At 44.7% G+C, this 19,630-nt stretch overlaps 1 protein-coding gene and 1 long non-coding RNA gene across 6 annotated transcripts; one reads left to right on the top strand and one right to left on the bottom strand.

Moving 5' to 3' along the window:
* Positions 1,299 to 4,039, bottom strand: LOC110395781. 2 transcript variants are annotated; one of them, XR_002436628.1, is made up of 3 exons: positions 3,898 to 4,039; positions 3,542 to 3,752; positions 1,299 to 3,069 (listed from the first exon to the last, which is right to left on the bottom strand). It is a non-coding gene; the product is annotated as an uncharacterized LOC110395781 (long non-coding RNA). The 2 variants fall into 2 exon arrangements; XR_002436627.1 differs by lacking the exon at positions 1,299 to 3,069 and having other exon boundaries at positions 3,148 to 3,752.
* Positions 3,667 to 19,402, top strand: ATP6V1C2 (ATPase H+ transporting V1 subunit C2). 4 transcript variants are annotated; one of them, XM_021390606.1, is made up of 13 exons: positions 3,667 to 3,806; positions 4,262 to 4,420; positions 5,950 to 6,017; positions 9,281 to 9,366; positions 13,327 to 13,421; positions 14,117 to 14,208; positions 15,232 to 15,330; positions 16,330 to 16,398; positions 17,014 to 17,106; positions 17,352 to 17,445; positions 17,731 to 17,828; positions 18,172 to 18,301; positions 19,031 to 19,402. In XM_021390606.1, exons 2-13 carry the CDS (start codon positions 4,292 to 4,294, stop codon positions 19,124 to 19,126), a joined length of 1,149 nt encoding a protein of 382 aa, XP_021246281.1. In that variant the 5' UTR covers positions 3,667 to 3,806; positions 4,262 to 4,291; the 3' UTR covers positions 19,127 to 19,402. The 4 variants fall into 4 exon arrangements, with proteins under 4 accessions (XP_021246281.1, XP_021246280.1, XP_021246283.1 ...); XM_021390605.1 differs by lacking the exon at positions 3,667 to 3,806 and adding an exon at positions 4,008 to 4,149; XM_021390608.1 differs by lacking the exon at positions 3,667 to 3,806 and adding an exon at positions 4,015 to 4,110.

Here is a 19,630-nt window from a genome sequence, read left to right on the forward strand (position 1 = left end):
AGATAGGTATATTGACTGCAGATAAATGTGATACAGAATGCTTTCAACTAGGAGCACATAGTTTTGCCTGCTTTTTCTCTTTTTTTTAGTATCAGAATTTGCTGTACGTGTTACCTTGTGACATGCACGATACAGTGGTTTGGAACAGCAAACTGGAAGTAATCTTTACTGGTTTTAATGGTAACTAGACAGTGTCCATTCATATACACACACACGCATACAGCTAAGGAATTCTAACAGAGAAGTAGTTTGCATGCTACACTTACATGCTTAAAAATACACAGAAACTGTTTTCAGTTAAATAACAGTATTTTATAGAACCACCGAATGGCTTGGATTGAAAGGGACCTTGAAGATCATCATTATTGTCAATAATATATCAAGTCACATTATGAGTTCCTTCACCGAGCTATTTTAGACTTCCCAATAAGTTACTGCAATAATACGCTTGCATGAATAGGAAATGGGATTTTAAAAGATTCTTTTGAAGCAGAGGGGAAAAGAAACACAAATTAATGGAAGACTAAGTAGGTAATGCATGTAACGTAGTAGTTGTACAAATTGTTTTATTGAGAACTGCAGCTCTGTGGTTGCTGTTTTGCAAGCTAACATAAGCTTTCCCATTAATGTCAATGTCATAATTGTTTAGGTAATTAACTGTGATTATTTGTTAGAGAAATTTGCCTCGAGAGATACTTCAGATAGGGTATTAATGCTTTTAATGACTGTTTGGAGGCTGTGCTTTGCACATTAGTGTGACAGAGGAAGGAGTATTCATAAACATAGAGAAAGGCAAAGCCACAGAAAGCTTCCTTGTGATGACAGATCAAAGGCAGCAGGGAGACACGTGGTGATCACAAGGGAATTAAGCAGCTTGGAGATCACACGGTACAGCACTCAGTACAGCTGAGGAAGTGGCAGGGGCACAGGAGCTGCCACGGCTGAGTTACCACTAGTGAGCACCACACTGCCATACCCCATCAAAGGGGCTCAATGATCCTGCCCTCCTGCATCCCCACTTCATCCAGGCCTAAAAATGTGTAATGGGGGGAGGTGGGGAGGGGGGGTGGAGATTAAAAAGTCAGAATAAAACCAGAAGACATGGTAATAGAAAATAATAGGACTTTGTTTCCTTGACAATTTTCAATTAAAATAATAAATTATGTAGTATAATAGTTGTCACTATAATAAAAGGAAACATGGCAAATTATTCCTCATGAAAAAAATGAGAATCAAAAGAATAAAAACATTTAGAAAGAAAATGGCTTGTATTGTGGAATCCATGAATCTGACAACCCTTCAGCCTGGATTTTACTTTATTCACTACAAGTGTTATCAGACGACACAATTCTAAATTTATGAAATCTGTGGGAACATAATTTTTGTAAAATTAATCATGTGAAGCCTTTCCAAGTCTTGAGACTGCAGCAAGGATCCACGGCAGTTCTGTCTGTGGTTTGAGATGGGCAAGCTCTGCTTTACCTTGATGATGAGGCTTTCTGCATCTTTCAGATCACTAGGCTGTAGGGTGAAATATATTATGTACATACCTGAAATAATTCTGTTTTTATTATTAAAATGTAGCCTAAAGAAAAAAAAAAAGGGGGAGGGGGGGGGAGAAGGGGGAGGAAGATTAAACAATGATCCCCATTATTATGAATGCCAGCAGACACTTGGCTAGTTTTTTGTACAGCTTCACTAAAGTCCTTCTGCTGTGCCCATGGGAACACCGTCGCTGAAAAGAACCAGAATAGAATCATAATATCATTAAGGTTGGAAAAATCCACTAAGATCATCAGGTCCAACCGTCAACCCCTCCCCACCGTGCCCCCTGACCATGTCCCCCAGTGCCACATCTCCACATTTCTTGAACACCTCCAGGGATGGTGACTCCCCCACCTCCCTGGGCAGTCTGTGCCAATGCCTCACCACTCCTTCTAAGAAGAAATGTTTCCTGACATCCAAACTGAACCTCTCCTGTCACAACTTAAGGCCATTACCTGTTGTCCTGTAGCTGTTACCTGGGAGAAGAGGCTGACATCCACCTCAATAATAAACCAAAAATTGCAAGCAGACAAACTGAAACAGTGATTATTTCAACCAGAATTCTTCTTTGTCTCTTTCTGGAGAGCTTTGTGTATAGACTATCCCCCTCTATACCAATATTTAATTTTATGTCTCTCTAAAAATGTTAAAGGGAAGCAAAGGAAGAGATAGGTATGATATATCTTTCCTGATCCAAACAGCCTATACATTTAGAGTCTAAGACCTTAAACTTTCCATTAGCAATGTGATGCAGGAACAGAACTATCCAAGTCCAAGGCTGTGATTGAGGACATCTCCCATCAGCTGCTTCTGCCTTATGCTGGAGACACTTATTCTAGCATTACTACTTTGGGGCCTGATGACATGCATCGCAGGGTTCTGAAGGAACTGGCTGATGTGGTTGCCAAGCATCTGTCCATCATATTTGAGAAGTTGTAGCTGCCAGGTGAAGTCCCTGGTGACTGGAAAAAGGGAAACTTCACTCCCATTTTCAAAAATGGAGAAAGGAAGACCCTGAACTATAGGCCCATGAGCCTTACCTCTGTGCCTGAGAAGACCATAGAACAGATCCTCCTAGAAAATGTTAGGGCATATGAGGGATGAGCAAGTGATCAGAGACAGCCAGCATGACTTCACCGAAGGCAGACCTTGCCTAACCAATCTGGTGGCCTTCTGCCATGGAGCGATGGCATTGTGGGACAAAGGAAGGACAACTGATGTCATCTGCCTGGACTTGTGCAAGGCTTTTGATGTGGTCCTGCACTACATCCTTGCCTCTAAGTTGAAGAGAGATGGATTTGAAGGCTGGACTACTAGATGAATAAAGAATTGGTTGGAGGGTCACAGCCAAAGAGTTGCTGTCAATGGCTCTATGTCCAGCTGGAGGATGGTCACAAGTGGTGTCCCTCGGGGGTCTGTCTTGGGACCGGTGCTCTTCAGTATCTATCAGTGACATCAGTGATGGCATCGAGTGCATCCTCATCAAGTTTGCAGACAACAGCAAGCTGAGTGGTGCAGTTGATACTACAGAAGGGAGGGACACCAACCAGCAATTAAAACCCTCTCACTCTCAGTTTAGGACACTTATGGGAGGAAAAAAAAAAAAAAAAAAAGCATTCTCTTTAATTTCTTGAGGAACTTCATTTACATTTGGTACAGAGAAACAGAGGGAAATGCATATCCACTAAAGAAAGCGAAATGGAGGATTGCCCAAGAGGTAGCGAAGCGAGAAGCTGCAGGAGCCGAACCTGCCACCAGCTTTCCGCGGCTCTCTCCCACGAAGCTCAGGATCCCCGCCGTCCCGGACGCGGCCCTCACCCCTCGCCCCGCGCACCCACCGCATCCCGCGGCTCCGCGCCCGCCTCCCACCCGGCCCTGCCCCGGGCGCCGCCCCGACCACGGCCGCCCCCGCCCCGCCGCCGGGAGCCGCCCGCTGTGCGGGGCCTGGGAGGCTGCGGAGCGAGCACCCGCTCCCCGGGTTTCCCGTTCCGTGCACCTGGGAGTAAGGCGTGCGGGGCGGGAGGGGTCCGGGAGGGTCTCTGCATGGAAGAGCCGGAGATCGCTGCGTGTGGTTCCGCTTCTTGCTGTCCTGCCTTCATCTGTTTGCTTAGCACCAGCGCAGCTGTCACACGTGGATTTGCACCACCGTTTGCTTTGTGTATATTGTTCTGCTGACAGCGTCTCTTCTCCGCTCCTTGCTACCCAACCTGGAAATTAAAACATAGGGGAAAGTGATATTCCAGTGGCACCTCCTGCAGCCTGTAAGTTCAGAAGTAGACTTTCTACATCTTGCTTGCACTTTCGCCCAAATATTTGAATGCTGATATTGATCAAACAGAAGTCCTTAATTACATCCTTATGACTGGAGTCTGCAGCTCTGCAATGAGCCTGGCGATGGGGACCACAATGGAGCTTGGCGTTGGGGACTGCACTGGGTGCAATGCGAAAGGACGAGGAGGGGAGGGAAAGGGGAGGAGAGAGCTTTGGTTCTTCATTCAGAAACTGGATGGAACAACCCTGAGAAAGGAGGAACTGCTGCGCTCTGTGTGTGACATTGTGGAGAAGGTCATGTTCCATTTCAGGCTGAGACGGGAGTGACTCACTGTAATTATGCCTCCAAAAAATCAGTAATCCACTCCAATTCTTTCGGTTCTTAGGGAAGAACACGTTCTATGCAGTACTTTTTTAGCCTCTTACTTGCTTTGTGTTCCTACAGTGATCAGGAGTGAAGGGAAAGTACTGGATCATGTCGGAGTTCTGGCTGATTTCTGCCCCGGGAGATAAAACAAACCTGCAGGCATGGGAGAGAATGAACACGGTGACATCCAAATCCAACTTGTCCAGCAACAGCAAGTTCCATATTCCAGACTTAAAGGTAAGCGAGGAGAAGCTTTGGGTATGGGTGACAGAACAACCCCAGCCAGGACTAAGGATTTATGGGATAAATGTGGGATTTATCATTTCAGAGAGCTGAAAAAGATCGTGACTGGGGGTGGGTTGTGTTAGATCTACTGAAAATTGATTAGGGAGAGACAAGAGTCGTTTTGCTTGAAGCTGACCTTCACGTGAGAGGGATACATGTGTAAGGAGTGAAGGTGACCTGTTAAATACAATGTACTGCATCTGATGTACCATTTGCTTCCCATCACAAAAGTCATACAGCATTGAACCTCTCGGATCGCTAATGCACGGGGAGCAGCTCAGTATCTAGGAGTACCCCAGTGAGACTACGGACAGAGTGGACAGCCCTATATAATGCACATTACTCTGTAGGAGATGGGTGTGTGTATATCCAGCTATATTACTGGCTTTATAGCCTCAGATCAATAGGAAGAGCATTTACACATGACTTTTTTTTATATATCTTTGCCTTCTTTAATCCTTCTTTCATAAGATCTGCACCTTATTTTTATTTCATTTGCATCTATGAAAACTCTAAATATGTTTCACTGAAGTCAGTGGTGCTGCAACAGATGCAGTACTTGGTTCCCCGGGGAGCTGCCATCACCCATCTCTTACAAAGCTACAGATGGTGCAGCCAGGGTCTGGCTTTAGTCCACAAGGATTCTTAAGTTATGGCTTGAGCTGTTCCAGTTACTGAAGGATGCAAGTGAGAGGGGAACATGGCCTTTTCTCAAGTGATAACCTACTGAAGTAGCACATGGATACTGCAGACTGCACGTGCTGCTTTTTACACATGCGCCTGAGATTGCTGTGATTTTACCATCTGTGTGCCGCCAGCCCGGTCAGTGCTGGTGTGAGTCCATTAACAGTGGGGGAAATGAAGTATTGGCATCTTCTGATGATACAGCCAGCTCTTTGTGTTCTGCTAATTGTTCTGTGCAAGACTTGTTTCTTCTCCTTTTCTCCTTCAGCCTGACCCCTCGTAATATTGAGCTGGCAACGTCACAAGAAAAAAGTTTGGCAATATATTGCAATACCATAAACATAGAATTATGACTATGACAGAGTCATGCAAAAAGCAGATGTTGGTCCTGGAGGAAATGGCATTGTGAGAGGCTTAGTCTTTGGCGACAGGAAAGAACGCAGAGACCATCTTTTGAATACATACTGCTTCCCTTGGTTCTCTCAGATTTGTTTTATGTGTATGCTGTGTGCATCCCTATTCATTATTTTGTCAGGTAGAAGTCTATACTACTCAATGATTCAGGGATGAAAACAGGAAGGAAGACATTTATGCGTGATCTTGAGACATCATGTATGCTTTTTCCTTTATTGGAAAAGGCCTTTTGTGCCTGGGTCTTGAGAAAAGGAATTGCTTTATTATCCACAGACTGAATAATGTTCTGCAGAACTGTTGAATTCACAAATCAAAGTTCCTAAGACTGCTGACAGAAGCCTTGGACATGTGCATCTCTCACCTGCTTCTCGTCTCTTGTGCAGGTGGGGACACTGGATGCTCTTGTTGGTCTGTCAGACGAGTTGGGAAAACTTGATAGCTTTGCTGAAAGGTAAAATGGATTTTATTTACCACCTACAAATGAGGAACAGACGTTGTTTTTATGGGATGGTGGAATCCTTGGATTCACCTCAGTCTGAGTTGGTTTAACCCAGACTACAACTGGACTGAAGCGGATGGGTTTGTGTCATAGTTTAACCCCTGTGTCGGTTGCCACAGAATCATCACAAGCATGGAGCCAGTGGCAGTTCTGTCTGAACAGTGATGTCTGAGTGGCTGTTCTCAAGGAAAGCTGTTCTCAAAGGGAAACAGCTGTGATTTTTTTGTATTCTTTTTAAAGAACAACCTCTCCCTCCATGCGGAAACTCGAATTAATAAAGAGGTATTTAGAGAATATGAAGCCCGCTCCAATTTTCTTTTCCTAGAATATTTCTCTTGACGTTTTTTTTTTTTTCTAACCAGATATAGGAGTTCTAAGGAACAAATTATTCTGAATGAAATCGGGTACTCTTCCTCTCAGACTGTTGAACTCCTGGAAAGCCACGATATTGACTGGCATTGTGTCAAAGCCATTTATGCAGACTCATATGATCTCCTTGCTGATCACTGCCAAGTTTGCCTTCTAGGCCAAGCTGATCTGAGTGGACAAAGGATAATAGAGTACAGAACACTAAGGAAATGCTGGATTTTAGGATACTTTATGGCACCAAGCTGACTTTATTGATGAAACTTTATTTTGCTTTGGGAGCAAACCTCGCATGCAGCTGTGGTCACGTCAGCTCTGGGGCTTTTTGCCTTTTCTCCCCTAGCCAGGCCTAGTGAGGAGCTGCCTGTCTGAATATGCTTTGCACTTTCATAGATTTTGTTTGGTGGGTGCAAACACATACAGGGATGCTGATAAAAGCTGTTCAAACCTATGTTAGGCAATCTGCATAAAAGTAAGTCTGCCAGAATATGTTTCTCCCTAGCCTAGTCTTCTGCCTTTGCTGGTACCACAGTGGGGCTGAAATAGGATGATTACATTTGATCACTGGGTTGCATACAGTGTTGATCTTTTTAGAATCGCTTTTTCAGAATCTTTAGCAGGACAGAGCAGCTTAATAGTTAATCAATAAAACCTTCTCCATCGTGACTCTCCCCATCTGGTAGGGAAGCCTGCCCCAAGGTCTTTGTAAACATGTTTGTGCCTCTGGTTCATACAGCAGATTGTTCGTGCTGGAGTGAAAAGGGAATGGGAGTAAATCTGGAGTGAGACAGTGCCAGTGCCATCTATCTATTCCAATGCAAACCTGGAAAGCTACTTAGCAGCAGCTAGTCAAGCAACTGAGCGATCTGAGGCTGAGGGCTGCAGGAATCACACAGAAGTGATTTTCAGAAGGGCTCGACTAATTACGACTTCTGCAAAGCCTCCTGTGGGGTCCATGTAAGATCAGTGAGGGGAGTTTTAGGTGACAGGATCCCACTGTTACCTTTGTCTTAACTCAGCGTGGTAGTACATAGTTCCTTGTTCAAGCTGAATGCCACTTTACTCCACTAACTGTCCTGTTAGTGCCAGCAGTGGCACTTACCATGTGACGTGCTGTATGCACTGAGCAAAAGAGTCACAGTGAGCTGTTGGGTAAGGACTCCTCCTATTTGTCGTCTTTGTTTATAGAGCTAACTGATCAAGAAGGATCAATGAGATTTAAAGCTAAGGACAGTGTTTAAAAATAAGAAAAATGAATTAGAGGAGAGTAATAGTGAAGAATAATCAAGATAAATGTATTGGAACTACAATGTCATTTTGTGTTAAATTAACGCCCGAGATTTTGAGTATGTAATTGGGATTCAAGGGTTAAAATGCCAAGCACTTGTACTTAGCCAAAGAAAACAGCATCTGGAGAGTTCAAGCCTGTTCAAATGACCTGAGCATTTACATTCCTGCTCCTCTGAGGCGGGTACCTGCTGCACTGTTGCTAGATAAACAGGACTGCCAATAAAGGCAGCACAAACCTGTCAACGCTGCCTCCTGCCAGGACAGCAGAGAAGGGGCAGGAGTTTGCAGGATCTATTGTTTCCATGTACTTTTATTATTTATTTACACGGGGAGGTGGAGTGTTTTTCCATGTCGCCGTGGGGTAATGTGGTGCTCTCTGAAGCTGACGTTCCCCTCAGTGACTCCTACACTCCTACCTGAGCACTCTCTGGATCCCATGTCTGCAGGGCATTGTGCAGAGGCTGGAGATTGCAGGGTTCTGTTGCCTGCAGCTTTCTGTGCCCCCACTGGGAGTGATGGTTAATATACAGTGTTACCTAAAGAGTGTTTGACTTTTTTTTTTTAATTAAGTAATGGCATTGCAATACTTTCATAAGCAAAATCTGAAAGAGTACATACCTGTTACACCTGCACTCTCCCCTCAGCATGATGGTGGGCAAAATATGGAAAGACTCTTTAGCAAGGTTTGTAGAGATGGGAAAAGAGGAAATAGTTTCAAACTAAAACAGGGGATTTAGACTGGATATGAGGAAAAAGGTTTTTACAGTCAGGGTAGTGAAGCACTGGACTGGGTTGCCCAGAGTGGTGGTGGATATCCCACCCTTGGAGACGCCCCAGGTCAAGCTGGACGGGGCTCTGAGCACCTGATGGAGCTGTAGGTGTCCCTGTTCATTGCAAGGGAGCTGGACCTGCTGGCCTTCAAAGGTCCCTTCCAACTCAGTATGAGTCTATGAAAATGCAGTTCTCCACCAGGACACAGCTGGCCTAGGGTCCCTAAACATCTGCAGCCTGACAGTGAAAACTAGAGCAGCGCTTAGAGGGCTGTGAATTGGGGTGAGATGGTGTAGATTCCTCCCAGAGTAGGGTACAGCTGTATTTGGTGCATCAAGCAGAGACTCTCATCTGTGCCTGTCTGGTGTCACAACAACTGCAGAGGTTTATTTAGTATCCCATGGAGCAGATTCTCAACCAGGGTTAGTCTGGACTGTTCCGTGTGTAGCCTCTTGTCCCTCCATCACCTTCAGAATGTGAACATGAATTTCTTGTCTTCTGGTTTCTGCAGTGAGTGGCATGAAATACAGCGTGCAGAAGACTGAATCTGTATCTTTTGGGAGTCTTGAGCACTGGGGAGATGGTATTACTGATGTGTTTGCAGAAATCAGTGCATTTTAGCTCTGCTATATGCCATAGGTTGTTTATTGTCTTTTTAATTGCAAATTTACCTGCCTTGCATCAGAAGTGTTTTGTTTGGGTATCTCCGTGTTTATCAGATCATTGCAGTATCTGTTTTATATTTGCGTTGTTTCTTTACTAACAAAGCTTCTCTTGTTATACCCAAGCGTAATTAAGAAAATTGTCCAGTATATAGGAGAAGTTATGGAGGACTCCAAAGATAAAGTCCAGGAAAATCTTCTGGCTAATGGAGGTAGGTGCTGTGAATGTGGATATGTTAATGCATTGATGCTGCCTGTATTTGCTTCAGAATATGAGAATTCAGAATTGAAACACTCAGCCATTAGAAAAGACAACCATAAGGAATATTTTCCAAGAGCACATTTAGCCACATTCCATTTTTTCCAGAGTTAATAGAAACTCTATACAGTTCCAGCTCTGCTTCCAGGACAATATTCAGTGTCTGGTACTCTTTTATGGAAGAAATATTTCCAACACCAGAGCTGAGGAGTGAAGAGGAAGCCAGGAGACATTCCTAAAATGACCTAGCAGTTTTTTGTGGCCTTCATGGGCTGAATCATTTCCAGGCAGCTAAACCATGTTCAAAAAGTCTGCATGGAATTGATTAGTGCTATGTTAGTGTTTTGCTTTCCTCGCTGCAGTGCTGGGACAGAGTCTGTGCTCTGTCAGCTGTGGATTTCTGACATCACAGGTGGACATGGGGGGCAACAGTTCACATCCTGGGGAGTCATGAGTGGGTTGGGAGCAGCAAGACCAGAAATACTGTGTTACAATCAGTGTTGCAGTAACAACCAAAGCCTGAGGAATTTCCTGCTCTGCTAGCTTGACATATGTACTTTCTCTATTAGTGGAGCTGTGGTGCTGTTCTACAGCAGGTAGGCAGTGAGGTCTTGCAGGCCAGTGCAATCAGCATTATGTGAGACCTCCACTGCAAGACGAGGGCCCTGCCACTGCCCTGCCCTGCCCATATGCTTCCTTAGGGGAGCCAGGCTGCACTCACAGGGTCATGCCAGAGGCTGCTGGGACGTGCACGTGTTGTTCCCATTACCAATAACTTCTCTTTGGTTTCCCTTGTGATGTCCTGCTCTGGCTGGCAGCTGTTGTATAAGAGAGGAGAAGAGCAGGCAGTGACAGCACGGACACTTCTGAAATGGTGAAGGGCCACTGGAGCCCACTGCTTAGAACACAGAATATCCCAATTTGGGAGGGACCCACGAGGGTCACTGAGCCCAACCCCTGCTCCGCACAGGATCACCCCAAATCCAAATTCTATGTCTGAGAGCGGTGTCCAAATGCTCCTTGAGCTTTGGCACTCGGGGCCGTGCTCACTGCCCTGGGCAGCCTGTTCCATGCCCACTGCCCTCTGGTGCAGAGCCTTTCCCTAACCTCACCTGCCCCTCCCCTGACACAGCTCCATGCCGTTCCCTCGGGCCCTGTCGCTGTCACAGAGAGCAGAGCTCAGCGCTGCCCCTCCGCTCCCTGTGAGGAGCTGCAGCCGCCATGAGGCCTCCCCTCAGCTCCTCTGCTCTGGGCTGAGCACACCGAGGGGCCTCAGCCGCTCCTCACACACCTTGCTCTCCAGGCCCTTCCCCATCTTCATAGATTGGGGAGAAAGTTATTTCAGAAACATCCTTTGTGCATGAAATAACACTGGCATTTGATGGGTGCAACTACTGGCCAAGTACAATAATTCTACTTATTTATGTTACAGGGCTAAAGGACAAAATGAAATGTCTAAAAAGTATGTTGAGAATTGCTGATTGCAGTGTTGCTACAAGCATGCATTTGGGTGTAGTAGTGCTAGAAACAAGTCTTGGTCTGGTTGTAGAGATACAGTGATCACGTTACGATGGATTTCTCAAGTAACAACCTCGTAGCTTGATCACGATATCCCTATGACTTGAGAAACAACAGGTTGAACTTATTTCCTTCGTTTCTTCTTTTTACGCTCTTTTCCTTTCCTGTCAGCTCTGCATGTGCTGTAATAGAAGGATATGGAAGTTTCTTGCATATGCTACTAATTTCTGTCCTTTGGTCATCCAAAGGAGTCATATCTAACTAAGACTTTTGTAAAATTATTGATTGCATCTTAAAAAATAAATCGATTTTAATATATAAAAATACATATTTAGGATTCCCCTGTTACAATCCAGTATCATTCCTCACAAGCAGCAGCAACACTGAATTCTTCCTCCTTCCCTTTTTGGATGGCAAAAGGACCCTAAAACTGAAGGTCATGAAATCAGAAACAAAATTGTAAGACGCGATTTCTTGCCGCATAGTCCCATTTCAGGCTACTAGACCATGCACAGTCAAGTTTTCTATGACAAATGTTCTGGTTTTAGCTCAGTTGTGTACATTCCTGGCAGCACTTTGGTCCACCAGCCGACTGAATTGCTGGCTGTGTCTAGCAATTGGCTGGTTAGAGCTGTGTGAAGGAAAACTGCAAGCATCAGCAAATACAGCCCTTCTAGTTAAATGAATATGCCTGCTGTATCCCAGTGGGCAATAGCTGGAAGCAGCCGCGTGGAGATGTCCCTCTTATAGAAGGAAAACTTGTATTTTTTTTTTTGTATACTGGGAATTTTATGATATTACAGTAGCAGGAAATGCTCTCTTGCTTATGACAGTAAAGTAAGTAAAGATTTTTTTTTAAATGTTCAGACCAAATTCTGTTTCTTTGTAGTAATGTGGACCCAAAATGACTTTAAAAATTTGGTAAGTAGTAGCATAACACCATTCTTTGCAATGAGCTCCAAACTGAAATGAACAAAAAAGCAAAATGAGAAGCATAACAGTTTTGAAGAATTAAGTATTTTGTAGGGAAAGTAGTTTCAACTGCTGCTTAGAGCTGGATGAATGCAGCAGAGCTAGCAAGTGTTCAGCCTGGGAGATTCCTGGGCTGCTGAGGAGGAGGCATCTCTCCTGGGTGGCAGCAAGGAGAGGCACTGTAGAAGGGAAGGGACTTGAGGGCACTGGCGAGGAGTGCGCTTGAGAAATGGGCTGAAAACTCACACTGTGCTTAACTGCTGAACAGCTGAGTTCTGCTGAGATGGAAGGAATGTGAGGATAAAAGGGGCACAGGGAACTTCTGTATCTCTGCAGTTATAAATACATCAGTGATTGTCTTTAAAGAGCCTATGAATACTCTGTTGCTCTGCACAGCCCGATACCATGCTCTTTTCGGGTCTCATTCTCATTGAAGTTAGCAAAGCCTAAGCAGGAGCACTTTGAAGAGAGGCAGCAAGATGAAACCCCCCCGTCATGTGCCCTGTGCTAAAAACACTCCCAAGAACTTTGAGTTTTTGACCTCCCTGCTCTCTCTCTGGAGGTCTGAGCCAGCACTGCTTCAGGACAGGGCGTGCAGCAGCCCTGCAACAGCTCCTGCTCCTGCTGCAGCTTTGCCCCCTCCCACATGCTCCCTGTGCTGGTCACACATTGGCAGGAAGGGCTGAATCTGTGCATTGAATGTGAGGGAGCGTTGCACAGCTGCGGCTTTCAAAGGGAGGGAGAACGTGGTCATGCTAGTGTTTTCTGCCTTCTGCTCAGTTTATCCTTTGATAGGAAGTTGTCTTCCTCCTTTCATGAGACTTTCTGTGCTTTGGAAATCTAATAGGGTAAACTGACTCTGTTGTGGGGTGAGTGAAACCCATGGAAAGGACAGTGCTCCCCTGGCAGGGTGTTTGATGTCACTTCAGCCCGGCACTGTGGCAATTAAACAACTTTTCACATTCCTTCTTGTGCATCTCGGTTCATACAGTGCTCCTCACACTGTGTGCAGCCCTCAAGGATTTGTGTTCAGCCCTTGCCGTGGGAATGGTTAACTCTGCACCAGGCAGTGAGGAGCGCTGAGCAACCCGACTTGTCCTTCCTTTCCTTAGCTCCCTGACATTGTTCTGCTCTCCATCTCCCCATGGCAACTTCCCACATATTCTCCATCCTACCTGTCTGGAAAGAAGCCTACCTGCAGCGAACAGTATCTCTGTTTCAACTGTTTTGGTTTTTTTTTCACTTTGGGGATGCTTAGATTGAGCATTTGATTTGTGCAGATTTGATCTAGATCAAATTTCTATGAGAATTCATAAGTGGGCCAACCAAAGCTCTACGTAGGGTATAGCTGGGGGCTGCCACCCCAGCTTTGAGCTGTCATCATGTCAGCTGTCTGCTTTAATGCATTTCTTTGTATTTTCAGTTGACCTGATTAGCTACTTGACCCGGTTTGAGTGGGACATGGCCAAATATCCCATAAAGCAGCCACTGAAGAATATATCAGAAGCATTAGCAAAGGTAAACTGTGCTCCACATTGTAAGAAGATCTCCGAATGGGGAACCATGTCTTTTGGCAGTTTTTAGTCTCTTCTGCCACAGCAGTCAATGAGAGTTCTGCCTTTGGTTTGGGCAGGAGCACGTTCAGAAACTCACTGTACTGCAGCAGTTGATTTAATTTCTACTTTAATAACACCTATAACTATGTATCTGTATCTATATAGAGATATACAAACCTATCCATTCCATAAATGTATGGACCTTTATCAGATTTGTTAGACTACATTGATACGTTCTGCACTTTAGTCCCCTTCATTGTAATACTTGCTTGTTTTTTTTTTTTTTTACTGTAATGTTATTCTCCATGTTGGGGTTTTCTTGTGAAATCACTGGCCTACATTAAATCCAACATGTTGAAGGTTGGATGAATTATTTACTCTGGCAGCCTGTTTGGGAGGGAATGAACTGTTGTTCAATGCAGATAGCAAATGAAATACACAGTAACAGCTAACCAAGTCCTTCTTGCTGCAGGGACCATTGCCCACGGGCAGTTCTGTGGAGCCCAGAACTGAAGTGGGCTCCCACTGGGCTATGTTCAGATGGTTTTAGGAGGGGCTGGCAGCTGTGTTATCTCTCTGCAGTGCAGAGGTAGGAGGAGGAAGGTGAGAACGATGCCTCGAGCAATTTCTCAGTTCACTTTTTTTACTTTGTTTTAGCAAGTTACTCAGATAGAAGCAGACCTAAAGACCCGATCAGCTGCATACAACAACATTAAAGGAAATTTGCAAAGCCTGGAGAAAAAAACTGTGTAAGTACAGTGTGTGCCTGTTGAGCTCTGGAACACTGCATGGCTGACGTGAGAGCAGTGCATGCCACATCCACTTCTGTGCAGTGAACTGTGTGTGCTGCAATGGGTGCAAATGTAGTGCCTGACTCTGGGGCACACCAAGCACCTGGAGATGAAGGGGAAGCCAAGGGGAAGCAGGTGTGAGCAGCACGTCTTAAAATCAGCTCAGGGGAGACTGCAGCTCCTAATAAGATTTTATGGGCAGTGGGGGGACAAAGTATTGGGAAAGAGTCAGAATCAAATGCCACTGTATTGCTCTGATGGGATTTTAGGGAATCAGAAATTACATCAGCTGCGTCAACCAGCAGATTCCCTTGCAAGACACAGCTGTTTCCTCTGGGAGCTGTGCAAATGCTTTTCAGAAAGCCAGTTTTACAATATTCCAGGCAAAAGCATTTATTTTCCTTCTCTGCTGTGCCTACCTCACCAGCATCTCACTTTCATTTTGCTTTTGTTCTGTTCTGCTGGTCGAGGCAATACTTTCTCAGAGCTTCCAAAATATTCTCTCTACCATCTTCAATTGCTTTACCTATGTGCTGCTACCTGGATTTTCCTGCTATCATCTCTGTTAACCTGGATTTTCTCTAGGGCATCACAGGGAAGAATGGTAAATTCCAATCAGCAGTAAATTTAGAGCAGCTTAGAAGATACGGTGCAAGCCTTCATCCCACACTTGCTTATATGTGCCACTCTTTTGTACTCAGACCCTTGGTCGGGCAGCCAGCCTAGAGAGCGGCCTTCTTTGCTCAAGGATGGTACTCGAAGGGGCTCAGAGCTCACTCCAGCATGGAGTGTTTGGAGTTGCAATAACAATAAATAAATTGCCTTTTCAGAAGTGTAGCTGTGTCCTTTAGCCACCTCATTCCCAGTGTTCTTCTACTTTAGTGCACACTATGGACAACCACATCTACAGCACGATGCCTCTGGTGCACTGCTGCTGGGTTCCTGCTCATGTCATTTTTTTCTTTGTCTTGTTTGCTTTAGGGGAAACTTGCTGACCCGGACCCTCGCAGACATTGTGCATAAAGAAGACTTTGTTCTGAATTCTGAGTACCTTATCACACTGCTAGTCGTGGTGCCAAAGTAAGGCGATGGTGTGTGCACACACTCAGGTGTGATGCTGAGTTGCAGGCCTGAGTGCTGGATGCAGGCACTACTGGATCAGTTGGGGCAGCTGATCTGTGCTGTGTCTGGGGAACAGGTGGATCTGTTAGCAAAGGGAACAGACTGCTCCATGCTCAGAGCAGGACAGAAGTGGGATGTAGGTGTGTAAATGTTACAGAATGGTTTCTCAAGCAGCCTCCTGGTAGGAGTTAAAAGAACAACAACAAAAAAAGCCAACACGGAAGAACAGATTTGTACTGGAGCTGAGGCAGTTTATAAAAGGAATCAGACCTGTCAAACTCACAAGGGCTCTGCAGGTCACATCTTTGTTAGTGCCTGCATATAGAATAATTGCCATCACCATCAGCTGTGAAGGTACAAGGCATCCTTCCTTCTGAAAGCCTACACAAAACTTGTCCTCTCAGTACAACGCTATCCCAACACGCACACACAGTACCATCACTTTTCCATCTGTGAAAAACATGTTACAAAAAGCTATTCTAGGTAGTTTCTTGAGTTCATTACCAACATGTTCTTTTAGGTTCCCTCTATAAACACACGTCTCACTTTGCAAACTTACCCTTTCCTTGGCTGTCTTCTCCCAGTGCTGGTGTTTGCTGTGTTCCCAGTATTGCACCATGTCAGGGCTGGACCATGAGATACTTGTGTGGAGCTCCTGGAACACAGGACACATGGCAGCCTGTACACGGAAACCAAAAGCCTCAGTCTTTCCAACCATGAGCTTCCTGCTTCACACTTCCTCATCCCAAGACCCAGAGAGAGGACCGAGGATGATGCGTTGGGAAGCCTCTCTCCAGCTAGTGACTAGGACAGGAAAGGACAGAAGAGGCTTTGCTATCACATAACCCAGCGCAAAGAGCTCCCACTCTAAGCAATTAGCTTCATTATTTTTATCAACACATTCTCTTTCCAGTATATTGTATTTATTTACTCTGTTTTGCTTTGTGTTGCTCAAAGGTCAAGCTATGTACAGTGGCAGAAGACCTATGAGTCCCTGTCTGATATGGTAGTGCCTCGCTCCACCAAGTAAGTGACATCCCAAAAAGGAAAGTACAGATGAAAGCCACAGTCACTGTTTTTTCCTACAGTTAGCTTCTTGTTGTTCCCTTTTCCAGTAAGCTAGTTCTTTCTACTTGCTGTGATCATATGAACAACAAACCAGGGCTTTTGCTTGTGTTACAAAGGTAAAAGCTTGTTACGGTAATCCAGGCATAATTCAGACATGCAATCATGTACAACTTTATGAAAGCTCCTTTTAAAAAGATAAATCACTACTTCTGCATCTTTGTTTTCTGCAGTAAAACAGGATAATTCAGTGTACTGCCATTTGCATTAGCATATCCCAAATTAACACCTTGACTGAAAAAAATCCTTACTAGGAATTAAATATTCCTCTCCTCAGCTCAAGGGAGACATGATGTCCAACCCAGGGTGTAAGAGGTGATGGTCACACTATCTGAAATGGAAGAAGCAGAAAGCACAGGGAAAGCTTTGTGCAACTGCCTGTCTTAAAAACACATGCATGTAAGCATTGGAACATATTAGGAAGCAGAAAAAATAACAAACTGCAAAAGGGAAAGGCGAAGCAGGCATGAGAGATTTGCCATATGAAATCACAGCAGTGATTTTTCCCTCCCACAGAATGATTGCTGAGGATGCTGAGGGAGGACTCTTTACAGTCACCCTATTTAGAAAAGTGATGGATGACTTCAAGGCTAAAGCTAGAGAGAACAGGTAGGCAGTCACGCTTTGCAAGGAATCCAGGAACTGTTCCTCCTGCTCTCATGGAACAGACAGCGGGACGATTGCGGGACGATTGCTTTCTGGAGGTGATTTCAACCCCCACCCTGCAGATACTGTAACATGCTGAGTGGCCAGCAGCTTCGAAACATCCCCATCTTGCTTCTTCAGAGGCCAAAGAAATGATTGTGCATACTGTTGGACTATGGCTTGTGAGAGCAAATGTCATTCAATTACAGGTTCATGGTTCGAGAGTTTTATTTTGATGAGAAGGAACTGAAATGTGAGAAGGAAGAGCTGATGAAGCTAGCTTCTGATAAGAAACAACAGTATGTAAGTAGCACATCAAGTTGACAGCCTTTGCTACCTGCATGTAAGGATCTCACTTAGAAATGGCTTTAAAATCCCACTGCGTTCCTCTGAGCTCCGTCTAGCACTGAAAACTGAGGCATGGGATAGGTAACACTGTTTGCCCAAGGTCACTCAAGTTTCTGATACACTAGGGGACAATAACAGGCTGCCTGAGAATTAACTCAGCAGCCCACGATGCCTTGAATGGCATTAGCTACTTCCTGCAGCAAGGGATGAATCACAGCACCGTTACGTTTTTTCTCACAGGGCCCGTTACTGCGCTGGCTGAAAGTGAACTTCAGCGAAGCATTTGTGGCTTGGATTCATGTGAAAGCCTTGAGAGTTTTTGTCGAATCAGTCCTGAGGTAAGCGGGTACACATGCAGCGCTGACAGAGATTCCTGTCGAAGTTAAAAAGTACCAACTCACTTTCTTCGTGGGAGGGAGCATCCCTTACACACAATTCCAGGAGCTCACAGGAGATGATAGAGATGGCTACAGAAAGGGTGACATGCAAAGCTTTGGGGTCAGGATGGTGCTTAGTTCCCCTATGGCTTCAAAATGAAAGTGCTTTCAGAGAAGGAGGCAGCGCAGCACAACTGGAACTGTGCACTACATAAACTATCCACTAGGGAATGCAGCAGCAGGCTGAAGAGGGAGAAGGGCAGGAATGGAAAGGGGTGACCCCTGGCAAATGATGTGTTTGCAGGTATGGCCTTCCAGTGAATTTCCAAGCAATGCTGCTGCAACCAAATAGGAAGTCTGTGAAACGTCTGAGAGATGTCCTGAACGTGGTCTTCAAACATCTAGATGAAGTTGCAGCAGCAAGTATAATGGACGTACGTATTTAGACTACAACTGCATGTACTGTAGCTTGTCCCAGTTTAGTCCAGTGAAGGCTTTTGCATTCTAGGGGTTGAAGCAAACACCTCATCGCACCTCGCAGTGCTAGGAGCCCTGGATCCAGCTCCAGTCTGTGGTGGTTATGGAAAGGATTAGAATGTCAGGCAGGGGCAGGTTATCCTGGAGAGCTGCAGAGAGTGCTTCCAGTTTCAGTTGAAGCATCTGATGCTTACAGCTACGGGCCTGAAACAGGTCTGCTCAGTTCTGGTAGTTCCTCCAGGTAAGCTTCAAGTCATCTGCAAACGTTCAGCTCAGTGCCAACAACAGAACTGATGTAAAACAAACACTGCGACTATGAGACCTCCCTCATCTGCACAAGGCTGTCACTGACTAAACATCTCAGCCTAGGACTTCACCAGGCAGCAATACTTGCTCCCTAGATCCTGAGTACACTTTTTAGATAAACCAAAAGGAGTTTAAAACTGCCTAAAACCAGGCAAGCTAAAGATTCCCAGTGCATAAGCCAAGGAGATAAAAGGAAATATCAATACTAACTGTGTTAGCCTACCAAAGCCACCGAGCAAACACCAGGTTCTCTGAAAATTCGGTGTTAAGCATAGCAAGTACAAGATTCCATTCCATCTAAGCGAAGCAAACAATCTGCTTTAGCTTGGAACAGCGCAACACTTCTACTGATACTGAAGTCATGTTGTTTCCTTTTGCAGCCTGGCATAGACATCCCTGGTTTACAACTGAGTAATCAAGAATACTATCCTTACGTCTACTTCAAGATTGACCTCAGCCTTCTCGATGGCAGTTAAGAAAAAGCAACCAACCATTACACCTATTAATTTTCAAGACCCTAATGTTATAGTAGAAGAATCTTTAGCTGCTGAAAGTCAAATTGAAATGCTGATGAGTAAGATTTTCCTAACACTTTCAGTAATTTTTTTAAGTGGCTTCAAACGTCTTTAGTTCATAGCGTTATAAAAACATATTTCAGAGGCAAGTGATACTATGGTAGTATTTATTATTTTTTGGTAAGTTACAAAGATGGAATCTCTATTGGACTTAAAATTAAACAATTTTGTGACTAATTTTTGGTGTGGTGGCTAATGTTTCTACTAAGTGTACAGGACTGGTTTTGTAACAAAGCAAACTTTAACCAGGAAAAAAAAAAAAGGGTAGAACATCAGAGCAAAGCCCCAAGGCTTTTGGTTTTTTTTCCTTAAGTTTAAATATCTTAGGAAGAAAGAGTTTCAAAGACTGCTGACTGGAGAATGACTTGTAGTTCCAAGTGCTCCCAAGTTCAGTTTTTGCCAAGA

The sequence above is a fragment of the Numida meleagris genome, chromosome 3, assembly GCF_002078875.1.
Source record: "Numida meleagris isolate 19003 breed g44 Domestic line chromosome 3, NumMel1.0, whole genome shotgun sequence".
NCBI lineage: Eukaryota > Metazoa > Chordata > Aves > Galliformes > Numididae > Numida > Numida meleagris.